At 52.7% G+C, this 12,059-nt stretch overlaps 1 protein-coding gene across 1 annotated transcript in view; it reads left to right on the top strand.

Moving 5' to 3' along the window:
- Positions 1 to 1,580: 1,580 nt before the first annotated feature.
- LOC103566724 (multidrug and toxin extrusion protein 1-like) overlaps positions 1,581 to 12,059 on the top strand; it is a 36,083-nt gene continuing 25,604 nt past the window's right edge. Inside the window, exons 1-4 of the mRNA XM_070563564.1 lie at positions 1,581 to 2,054; positions 8,105 to 8,206; positions 9,858 to 9,926; positions 11,142 to 11,290. Coding sequence (XP_070419665.1) covers positions 1,623 to 2,054; positions 8,105 to 8,206; positions 9,858 to 9,926; positions 11,142 to 11,290 — 752 coding nt within the window. The 5' untranslated portion in view covers positions 1,581 to 1,622. The remainder of the gene's footprint in view (positions 2,055 to 8,104; positions 8,207 to 9,857; positions 9,927 to 11,141; positions 11,291 to 12,059) is intronic.

The raw sequence follows: 12,059 nt of genomic DNA, 5'->3' as shown, positions 1-12,059 counted from the left end.
TTTGATATTGACCATGATCATCTGGTGGAGGCAGATTTTGCCAGCTTTCTCCACTGTAAAGTTACTCTTTTTTTCCCCTTTCCATACTGCGCTCTTAGGAAGGAAGTCACTGTACACAGCCCACCTTTGAGGGGTGGGGAGCTGTGCTCTGCATCAAAGGAGTGTTTATTTGTCGCTATTGTGAAAGAAATTTCTTCTTCCAATATTTTCATATATGTTATTACCAATATAAAGGACTGATATTATCTCTTGAAGAACTTTTGTACTGACTTTATTAAACCCCTTTATTAATTCTATTAGCTTTTTTCCCCCCATTTGATTTCTTTGTATCGTCTGGAATTATAGCTGCAAGTAGTGTTTTTGTCTCTTCTTTCCCAATGTTTACATATTACTTTTCTGTTTCAAGTCTTATTACATTGGCTAGGATTCCAGAAGACTATTAAAGAACAGCAGTGACCGACGATCTAGTGTACATCCTAGGATTTTTGTCCGTTGGGACCCTCATTTCTTTTGGGAAACTCCTCCTCCTCCACTCTGTAGTGTAATTCTGGTGGGACTATCGCCAGTCACAGATACTACCCAACTGTTTTGGTACAGAGCTGAGCACATGGTCCAGGTCGAGCCAAACATAAGACTCTATTTTCCCGGCCAGGGTGATTGCTCTAATGGTGGGCCAGAAACCGATGCAGGCCAACCACTTTTCTCCCTGTTTTTCGTTTGTTTGTAGCTAGAAGAGGAGGGGAAGGTCTGATCTTCTGGCTTAGAGAGGGGGAAATGGAGGAATGACATTCGCTGGAGGCCACACTCCCTTGCCCAGGAAAAGACAGGTCCTTTGCAGAGAAAGAATGAAGCCAAGGAGAGAATCAAAAACGGTGGGAGAGGAGGGAGGGGAAGAGAGATGGGGAGAGGAATGATAATGATCACATCTTTAAATTCCTCACTCCAAACTCCCTGGGTATGTGAGCCCCAAAATTGACGTTTTCTGTTTTCTTTGCTTAAGCTGGGTCACTTACAACAGAAGGAACTTTGACTACGACAGAAATCATCCTCACAGAAATCATCCTCGTCTTGGTAAAAACATTTGTTAGGCAAATAGTGTGTACTAGGCTGAGAACACATGGCCCATCTATACAATCTCATTTAATCCTCACAATAACCAGCGATTTAGATACTATTTCGAGTTTACAAATGAGGAAACAGGCTCTAGGAGGCAGCAAGTTGCCCACGTCTCCCACGTGGAACTCATCAGGTGTCTCGTGAATCCACATTTGCTAACGCTCACAGCTTCTTGTTCCCCATCCCAGGCCGATGGATAAATATCCAAGACCAGGGAACATGAGCTGTCTTACTTGGAAAGTGCGGGCTTGTTGTCCTCTCCTGGTAGATTCTAAGTTCTTTAATTGAACTTAGTGGTGGGAGGAAAGCAGGCTGCAAAATCCGAACCCAGTCTCAAAGCACGTGGTGAGTGCAACCTGTGGAGCGGGTACCATAAGGCCGGGAGGGAGGTGTCCGCGCTGCGCCCCTGGCTGGCCGCTAGCCGGGTCACGGGGTGAGAACGCTAGGTTCTTCCACGCCACACGTTTCAGACCGCGGGACTCCCAGGGGAGGCGCACAGCCCGGGCATGCCCTGGCGTTCCAGGCTCGGAGGACCCAGCCCCTGCAATGCTTTCCGTTTGTTTCTAGGGCTTTTCCAAACTTTGCCTTCCAAGTCCGGGAGATCGTGGGCCTTTGCAAGAACCGCGGGCGTCCACAACGGTGCGGAGGCGCGAGGGGCGCGCGAGATCGCAGACCGGCCGGCGGCGCGCTCAGCGGGGCCCCAGGCTGCGGGCGCGCGGCGGGCGGCCCGGGGCGGGGACTGGCGGGGGCCGGCCCTGCGCCCTCCCGGCGGCCGTGCCCGCGCTCCCCGGCCGCACGACGCCAGGCACATGGAGGCCCCCGAGGAGCCGGGGCCTCGCGGCCGGAGGGCCACCCCCGAGCGTCGCGCGCCGGGCCGCCTGCCGCTGTCCGACTTCCGAGAGGAGCTGCGGGCGCTCCTGGTCCTGGCGGGTCCCGCGGTGAGTGAGGCGGCCGTGGTCGGAGGCTGGTCCCGGCGGGGGCGGGGCCCGGGGACCGAGTGGCCCGGGAGACCTGGGGAGGGTGAGGCAGAGCGAGCCGGGGGGACGGTGCCCAGAGCCGGCGGGCGCGTCCTCGCGCCTCCGCGTGCGTCCTGGCCGGCGCCGGGGCCGCCGGGGAGCGGGGACCTGCTCTCCAACGGGGCTCGCCCCGGGGGCCTTCTCTGGGTGCGGATGGCGGCGGAGCGAGCAAAAGTTACCAGAACCGCAAAACTCTCGGGAGCGGGGTTTGTTTGAAAACCAGGAGTAGCGTCTGGAAGCTCAGGCATCTAAACAAGGATCTTGAAGCGGAGGAGGAAGGCGAATTGTCCGTGGTGGATTTAGACGTCCAACACTGTTTCTTCGGAATCATCTAGTCAACCTCTGCACCAGGAAACCAGAGGCGTCCTGTCCCACACGCTCCTCCCCCGGGTGACTGTGTTCAAAAGACGTTTTTAATGTGGTTCTCTTTGGGGCTGAGGTTTTTTCTTATCTTCATGTGTAGGACTCTTTTTGCACGGTCTGTTTAAAAGTAAGGTGGGTTTTTAAAACCACAAGAACCACAAAAAATAAAATCCCATCCTTGTTCTTCTACCAGTTTGGGTGGGTTTTGAGCCAACGGGTAGGAGGACCTTTCATTGGACAAGAAGAACCTGGTGTGTTTTTAAGGCCGAAATAAGCCTTTGGCCATGGGGGTAGACATTCTGCACCTGCAATGATAAGGCGGGCAGGTGTGAGCTCCTGGCATGGGGACACAGTTGTTTGTGGAATCTTGAGATACCTGCCGTGGTGTGCACGGTGGCAAGAATAATGTCAGGGACAAAGCCATGAAACGACAAACCACACAGTGGGAAGGGGTTTGTAAAGTTCTCTCGCAGACTGAAAGCAGTGCATGGTATGGAATCTCAGTACTTGGGGCTCAGTTCTCTGCTTTGATCTCAGAAGGTGAGTTGGGAAACAGCCACATGAACTTAAACAGTCTTGTCACCTCTTCTAGCCTCTGCTTATTCACCCATGAAATGAAGATAATCCGTGCTTTGGCCCGCACGCAGAGTTGCTGTGAGAAAGGTCTCCGTAGGGCTGTTATTGCTGTAATAGTACCAAAAAATAGATAAGGCAGCTTTCTGAGCCTAGCCCCTCCCAGCAACAGGTCCTCGGTCCCTGTTGGCCTCCACAGGAATCTCGTCCCCTTGATGCAGGGAGCTCCCCCCATCTCCAGGGACAAGCACTAAGCCCCTCGCCCTTGCTGTTTGTGTGTACACTGTGGATACACATATATGACCACGTTATTACAAATATAATGTAGGTTCTTTGTAGAAAAAATAGAAAACCAAAACAAAAGGAAAAAAAACCCTCTGAGATCTCATCACCAAGAGATACTCTGGGCATTTCCCTTCCAGCCCTCTGTGTGTGTTTCTGTGTGACTACTTTACGCAGGGAGGCCTAGAGTTCCGACCCCCCTTTAGTTGCTCAGGAACCGCCTGTGGAGCCCCTCCTGGTCTCTCTCCGCCTCTGTTCCTGTCTGCTCTGAGTTTCCCATTTTCTCAGGGGCTTGGGGGAGGAGGAGCTCACCCCTTCTTTTCCCTGCTCAGTGTCCAGTGCTCTGCTCTCCAGGCCACCCGTCAAACAGGTGGGATGCCCGAGCTGGCTCTGCTCTCCGTGGTGTTCTCTCTCCCATTCTGGGCCTCTCCTAGCAACCCTGACCTGTGAGGATCCAAGACAGGGTTCAGGCGAAGGTGCTAGAACTTACCGCTCGCCCACTGAGCTTTACGTGAGCCGTGTAAGAGAGAATAATGCAGAACACAAAAGAAAGTGTGAGATGGACACTGCTCATCTGAAAAGATGCTCTCCAAACTTTTTCCACTTATCCTGCAGAAGCTTTAGGAAAACATGTATTTGTGAGGCAGGGAAGACGGTAGTTGAAATAACTTAGTCTGGGCATTTGAACCATGCTTTCTCTTTGTCATTAGCATCTCACTGCCAGGCTGAATTGTCAGAGTCCTGAAAGGTAATCCCAAAGAGCCCCACAGGCGTGGGCTGTGCCCGCATGTAAGGAGGTGGAATAGCCTGGGCCCAAACTGAGGGAGCTTGTTTCCCTCTCTGTCAAGAGAGGAGTACCTGGGAGAGAGCTAGACGTCCTTCCAGAGCCGCAGGGCAGAGAGACCGGGCCGGCCCCGCAAGGGTGAGGGCATCTGAAGAGACTGGTTGACTGCAGTCAGAGGACTGCAACAGTTGTCTTTGACCCCGTAGGCTGTGGGGAAACAATTAGCAGGGAGTGTTTAGTGACAGGTCAGATTCGGCAGAAGCAAGTCGGTAGAGGGAGAAGGTAATCCAGGCCTAAGGTGTTGAAGGCCTAAGAGGAGAAGACTCTGTCAATCTGGAAGACGTTTCAAAGGGAGGTACGGGTGGGTGCGCAGAGGAAACCTGGGAGTGGCCCAGGACCTTCCCTCTCTCCTCCCCAACCTCACCAAGGCCTGACTGTCTCCCTGCTGGATCTGTGCCTTCAGCTCTCCACTGGCGTGCTCCGAGCCCCGGCCGCTGCAGCCTCCACCTGGTCCCTCCCTCTTCAGCTCCTGCTCCCAAATGCCCCACATGGAGCCACCTACTCCTCTGCTTCAAACTAAATTTACCTAGGAGCTTGTCACCTGCTTTCCTTGGTCTTGTTAGGTCCTCTAGGGTTTGGTCCCCTGCCAAGCTGCCAGCCTTTATCTTGTTTTGCCATCTCCCACTTGCCCTCCACTCAGCTTTTTTCAGTACCCCAGCCATGCCTCAGACCCCACACCCGCCTGGTACTCTCTGTTCCCTCTGCCTGGAATGTTCTCCCAGGACACAGAGGCCACCTTCACCTGCCTGTTCACCATTCGGGTTTCAGCTGAATTTCTTTTCCTCCAGAACCTTCCCCTGGCTCCATGCTGTGCTGTCATGGCTCCTGTCTCTCCATAGCTCCCATCATACATGGAATTGGCTGTGTTATTCTGTGTTGAATATCTTTCCCTGCTACACTGTGGGTTCCGTGGGGTAGGAATGGAGCCATGGTGTTCACCTTGCTCGTTTCCACACCCGCAGTGCTTGGCATGTACTTTGTGCTCCAAAGCTATTGACCTGAACTGACCATCTGTGAGTCAGATGACTTGGTTCCATTTGCACCTCTGCTGCTAACTAGCTGTGACTTGGGGGTGGTTGCTCAGCCTGCCTGCCTGTGCTTCCTCATGTGTCAAAGAAGGGGCTGTACCTGACGGTCTCGCAGGCTCCTTCCAGTGCTGCCCTTCTGCCGCCAGGAGGGAACGCCCCTCTCGCAGGCGTCCATGGGAGAGGGGTCAGAAAGGGGCCCTCTGGAAGTGTGCTCATATAGCACACTGGGTGGGTTTACAGCTGTTGCCCCTCTGGCATCTGGCCGTGGAGAACACCCTTCCAAAGCTGCCAGGTGGTAAGAGTTTTGTTTATTGCTGCTTGGCCAAAAAATGAGCAGGGTCTCTGTGTGACAAGGAGACACAGAGGCACAATCAGTCTGGCCTTTTCTGTTGTCTGTTTGATTACATCTGAGCCACTGCTGGTTCAGGCTGTTGTTGAGACAGCTGTCCTTGAGACCTCCGGGGGAGCAAGGCTGTGTCTAGGTTGGCTGACTCTCGGGGCACAGTAACATGCCCTGTGATGGCACAGTTCTGAAGGATCCTGTCCTTGACCACCACGTCTTGATTGGGTGTATATGTGGCGGGTGATGTATTGAAAGGCAGATTCCCTCAGCCCCACAGTCGTCTGGAATCGGTCTCTTGAGACAGGGCTGTGTATGGGCATTCTGAACAACATCCCTGGGTGTTCCTTGTGTGCATGCACCCCACACTGCGGCCAAGAGCTCACCCAAAGGGCTTGAAACCAGGATCTGAGAACAAGCACGAGGTTCGCAAATGTGAACTCTAGAGCCCGGTCCTCTAGGGGCTGAAGCCCAGGAGGGGCAGCTGCGTGCGGCAGTTTGAGCGCCTTGTTACTGCTGTGACCCTGGCAAGACCGTGGCGGCCCCAACCAAGAAACAGCTCACATGAACGAGCTTAATTCAGCTAGACTTCCTGGCCTGTCTACGAGACTTCCCTGTTCCCACCCTTGGCCTGGGCACACACCCTGAGAAAGGGCCCTTCCCCATCCAGGTAAAAAAGAGGTTCCGTGCAGTGGCGTTTGTAGTGGCAAAGTCTAGGAAGTGGCCCAAGGCCTGACCGTAGAGGAGATTGAGCACGTTCTCCCGTGAAGCCATGAGAAACAGCTATGAGTGTAAGCTGCGGGGAGGCAGGGCACTGTGGGGTGGAAATGGAACGTTCCGTGCAAAAGAGGAAAACCGGTTTTGTGACACAGCTGTTTACAATAGTTTATGTGCATAAAGGCTTATAGGACAATGACTTGAAAAGATTTGAAAGTGATGGTGAGTTTATCAAAAAAAGGACCCCATGACATTTAAAGATATAAACCTAAATTCGCAAAGAGACACCAAGCTCCACTGAGTGAAACCACAGAGACTATCTGTGAGAGTGGTGATAAGGCCTAAACTGTGGCCAGTCCCCTGGTACAGGCCTACAGGGGTCCACTGGCTCTAGCTTTAGGTTCTACAGAACTGGGTTTTTCATACCAACCTTTTTTATTTCCACTCCCGCCCCAGCTTTGTGTTGTGCCCTGTCTTCTGTGTCGTGTGGTTTACTTTTGCGGTATGTTCTGAAGGCACCCCTGCTGTGTGGCAGAAGGCCCTGCTGGAGGCTAAAGGCCCCTTCGTTTCTGTGGTAGTGAGAGGGGTACCTGGTCATGGCTGGAATTTGATGCAGGAAAAGTATGGTTAGAAACATGGCCATGGTTAGAAACAGGCCTGTCATGTGTTGAAGATGAGGGCCCGTAAGCGGAGTTGGAAACTGTCTGCTCCCCAGATGGGGATTTGGGGAAGAAAAGAGGGCAGTCATCTGAACTGTCACAGGCGGGGCCTGATCAGGTCCCCATGTGGCTGCAGTGCTGGCAGACAGGCTGTGTGTGGGGGCTGATGGAGGTGGGGACAGAAGGCTGTGTCCTTGGGAGCCTGAAAAGATGAGACTTGTCTGAGCTCAGAAGACAAGAGTCTGTTTCCCTTGAAGGACTGTGAGAGGCAGCTCTGCCGACTGGACCAGCAGAAGCACCTCCGTTTCCCGGGGCATCAGCTTTGAAAGGGGCACCTGGGGCAGACACGGGCAGTGGCAGCAGCAGCGAGTTCTTAGGCACCTGTTCTCTCTCCTAGGAAGTGGGAGTCAGATGAATCCCCCCTTTGGACCACATAACCCTCCCAGGAGAGGGGCTTTCCCAGGAGGCACTGGACCGCCTGGGTCTGGCAGATGGGGGACGGGAGGTGGTTTTAAATTAACCTAAGGAAATAAGGTAAGTGTCCAGTCCTGCAGCTGAAGCGTGCGGCGTGATCACAGTATTCCTGGAATTGAGAGGAAGAATGACTCAAGGTTCCAGAAGCTGAATTTGTTCTCACATCTGAGGCTCCACAGAATGCAGGAATTCAAGGTGCTCGTCAGACTGGTAGTGTTTCACCCCAAGATTCCAGGTCCACTGGCCTTTTGGTGGGATGATGGCATTTCTGCCTCAGGTGCTCCTGTCTGTGGAATTTCTTCTTGGCCGTTGAAGGCTGTATTCTCTCGGGTCCTCACTAGGAGTCTGGGATAAGAATCGGTCATCCCAGAAGGCAGCCTCCGACAATTTCAGAGAAAATATACGCGTGATCTAGGCAGGAGCATCTTAAGTGAAAAGTGAATTTAAAAGCTAGGAAGTTCTCAAAAACGTGATTCTGATGGCAGTTGCAAATGAACTTTAAGATTTTGCAGGAAGCCCACCAGAAATCGCACATTTGCCTGTGAAAGCTGGCGGAGCTCACTACAAGCTGTTTCTTTACTCCTGGCTGGAATTGACGGGGTGGGGGGGAGCGCCCCAGGAAGAGCACCCCTCTCCTTCGACTGTGATGGTTGGCACTCATCTGCAACTCCTTGTTTTCTGTGTCTGCCCAGTTCTTGGCCCAGCTGATGGTGTTTCTGATCAGCTTCATAAGCTCCGTGTTCTGCGGCCACCTGGGGAAGCTGGAGCTGGATGCTGTCACACTCGCCATCGCAGTACGTATGGGACGTTCCACACAGATTGATGACAGCCATCTGGATTAGGTTCCTCTCGCAGCTCTTACAAATTTCCACAAGTCAGTGGCTTCAAACAACACAAATGCATTGTTCGACAGTGCTGGAGGTCAGCAGTCGGCTAGGGGTCTCACTGGGCCAAAATCAAGGTGTTGGCAGGGCTGCAGCCTTATTTCCATCTGCAGCCTTAATTCTCCTTTGCTTTGTAACATCACAGGTCCCCTCCTGTTCCTCACATGTAACCTCACATATTCTGGGGGTTAGGACGGGCCATCTTTGGAGGATCATTATTCTGTCTCCCACATCAGTTAGTTTGTACTCCATAGAGCTCTGGCTCCTGCTCGTGGTCCCACATCTGGGGGAAGGAGTCATAAAAGATTGGTTGAAGTTGGCCTTCATCAGGAGAAACTGTCACCCCCGACTCCTACCCCCATGATTTGTCTGCCCTTCTGAGAGTCCTAATCTGGAAATGGAACTGGAAGATGAAATCCTGGATCCTAGTGTCCAAACCTAAAATTGAGAGGAACGCCAAATCCTCTCTGTATCCTAGATGTGAACCCCCAAAATCAAAGAGAGATATCGTTGACCCCCGCCGGGGGTTAACTGTCTGTGCATGGCCGAAGGGCCCTGCCAACTTGTTTAGTTCGGCCAGCTGGGTGTTTCTAGGAAAATGGACTCGATGGCCTTAGCGGGTGTGTCCCGCTCTCCTGCTCAGCCTCCTTGATTCCCCTTTTTCTCTGGCCCTGCCGAGGCGCACGGTCTCCTTATCTGCCTGCCCCTGAGGCATTTGAGTTTGCCACCTCTGAACTCTGCAAGACTACTCTGAACGAGTCCCCAGGCTTACCCAGATAGTTTCCCTTTCAGGGGCAATGTGCACAATCCCGAGTTTAATATCCTTTTTTGTATTTTCATGTTTGGAAATTTGGGGGAAGACAGAAAGGCACTCAGCAAGCCTCCGGCAGATTCTCTTGATCAAGTAAGCGCAAGAAAGCTGATGCTTCTAGGCTCGGCCCGGTTTGGGCTGTTGTCTCTGGGTGCCTCCCTGCTGGCTCAGGTGGAGGCAGCAGGTTCCAGACACGGAGGCATCAGACTTCCCGTAATGCCACTCCTTGGGTTTGAGAGTGCTGTCCTGGGCTCCCCAAAGCTCTGGGGACTCCAGGGTTTTGTTGATGACCCTGGTCAAGACAAGTGTACCTAGAAGGCCCCTAGCACTAGCCTTGACTTCAGAGACTTGCTTCTGTGCTCCCAGAGTCCTTCAGAATATTGCAACAGGCTGTGCTTGGTCTTGAGCAAGTGGACTTATCCAAAACTGCCACTGTACCATGTAGTGTTCCCCTTCAGGAGGATTCACGTTCCTTTGAGACTGGAGAGCAAATGCCCAAGATTTAAAAAGAAACAGGCTAGGTAATAACCACTGGCTTAGGTTTTTCTTCCCTCTCTAAACTTGTGCATGTCCTTTAATTTAGCTGGCCCAACGGATTTGTGCAGGGGCTCCAGGCAAACAACAGAGTTGATTCGGTTGACTTGCTAGGGTCGACGGTGGTGCTCCGCAGGCTCTCATCAGTGTAGACGGAGAACGTGCCTTCCGGTCTCCCTTTACCTCTGCATGGCCTTCTCCTTCCTTTGTTTCCAGGTTATCAATGTCACTGGTGTCTCGGTGGGATTTGGCTTATCTTCTGCTTGCGACACCCTTATCTCCCAGGTAAGTGGAAGCCCCAGGTCACTCTCACAGTGACCCTGGACATCTTCCCGTGAGTGTAGCTAGAGGAACGAGGAACCCCACCAGCAGGAAGGGAGAGTCGTGTGCACAGGGGGAGGAAATCCTCAGCAGCAGACTCGGCAGCAGGTGTCAGATGGCAGCCAGTTCTCCTTACCTGCTTTCTTGGAAATGTGGCTGGATGTCGCTCAGACTTTTGAAGTAGTATTCGTCTGCACGACTGCCTCACACTACATTTTGACCAAACGGGACATTTTGTAAAAGTCCCTTTTATCACTTTTCACATTGTTGAGTTTGGTATAGTCTGTGGTTCCCAAACTTCTGTGTGCGTCAGGGGTGCCTGGGGGCTTGATAAAACACAGGTTGCTGGGCCCACCGAGCTGCGTACTGGCCAATGTTGAAGAAACAGGTCTTCGGTGGGGGAGGGAAATGTCCTGACGGTACTGTTTGCAGCTCCAGTGGTGTAAGTAACCATCACAGAGATGCCACTGATGCGGAGCTGGGAGGGACATGCACGATCCGGCTTTTGCGAGCCCACAGGAACTGCCCTTGCACATCACTGGCCTCTTCCCAGAGTTTCTGTTTTAGTAGGTCTGGGGTGGCACCCAAAATATTGCATTTCTAAGAAGTTTTCAGGTGATGCGACCCTGACTGTCCGTTAGAATCCACGGGGAGCTTTTAAAAATTATTGCTGTCTGGGTCCCGCCCTGGACCAGTTAAATCCGACTATCTTTAGTGGGACCCTGGCATCAGTGTTTTAAAAATGTTCCCCAGGGGCCGGCCCGGTGGCGCAGCGGTTAAGTGCTCACGTTCTACTTCGGCAGCCTGGGGTTCGCCGGTTCGGATCCCAGGTGCGGACATGGCACCGCTTGACAGGCCATGCTGTGGCAGGCGTCCCAAATACAAAGCAGAGGAAGACGGGCACGGATGTTAGCTCAGCGCCAGTCTTCCTCAGCGAAAAGAGGAGGATTGGCAGCAGATGTTAGTTCAGGGCTGATCTTCCTCAAAAAACAAAAAAAAGGAAATGTTCCCCATATGATTCTAAGGGGCAGCCAAGGTTGAGAACCACTAATAGCTGAAGAATGTGGCAAAGTCTTTAGGGCCATCTGTCTCTTTATGAGGCGTGATTGAAGGCCTTTGGGGGGCCAGGGGAGGTGCCATTTCTGTGCTAACGGGTTCACTTTGGCTGTGTGCACCCAGACATATGGGAGCCGGAACTTGAAGCACGTGGGGGTCATCCTGCAGAGGGGCGTGCTGGTGCTCCTCCTCTGCTGCTTCCCCTGCTGGGCGCTCTTCCTCAACACCCAGCAAATCCTGCTGCTCTTCAGGCAGGACCCGGATGTGTCCAGGTAAGAGGGGCTGCACCAGGTAAGAGGGGCCTCGCCATGGCAGGATTGGGGTTCATCCCAGAAGACAGACCGTCCCATCCCAAGTCAGCCTTGGGAATTATGAAGGCCGGCATCAATGCCACACACCAGCTGACTTCCACCAGGCCTTAGTGCTTTCCACACCTGGCACGTAAGATCTAGGCCCCTCCTCGTCTGGGTGACTTCTAGGGTCAATAGTTTTGAGTGAAATAAGATTTGTAGACATCCTTCACATAGGATGGTAGTTTGTGGCATCTTTTTGTGGTTTTGTGATTCTTGACCCTGGTTGATACCTGGGTGCTTTGAAAACCCAACCATGCCTGGTCCCCTTCCCCTCCCAGCATTCTGTTTTAATTAATCCAGGGTGCAGCCCGGGCATGCATGTCTTTCAAAGCTCTAATGTGCTGCCAAGTTTGACACCCCTGGTTTAGTTGATAAAGACCTTTAAAAGTCCTTGTTCAGCCCAGTGGCTCTCAACCCAGAGGATGTTTGGCAATGTCGGGAGGTGTTTCTGGTTGTCACATCTGTTATTGGGTGTTGCTACTGGTAGAAGCCAGGGATGCTTTGAAACATGCTACAATGCACGGGACAGCTCCTTGTAGCCGAGAATTATCCGGCCGTGGTGCCAAGGTGGAAAAACCCCGTCCTAGACCTAAAGGCTTGGAGGAACCAAGACAGGTAATTTGGGTTTGAGATGACAAGTTCTATGTGTAAATTTTCACATTTGCTCCAGCACTTAGGCCCACTCGTT

The sequence above is a fragment of the Equus przewalskii genome, chromosome 10, assembly GCF_037783145.1.
Source record: "Equus przewalskii isolate Varuska chromosome 10, EquPr2, whole genome shotgun sequence".
In the NCBI taxonomy this organism is placed as follows: Eukaryota; Metazoa; Chordata; class Mammalia; order Perissodactyla; family Equidae; genus Equus; species Equus przewalskii.
The sequence above is the reverse complement of the archived record's forward strand: the minus strand, read 5'-3'. Positions and strand labels throughout refer to the sequence as shown.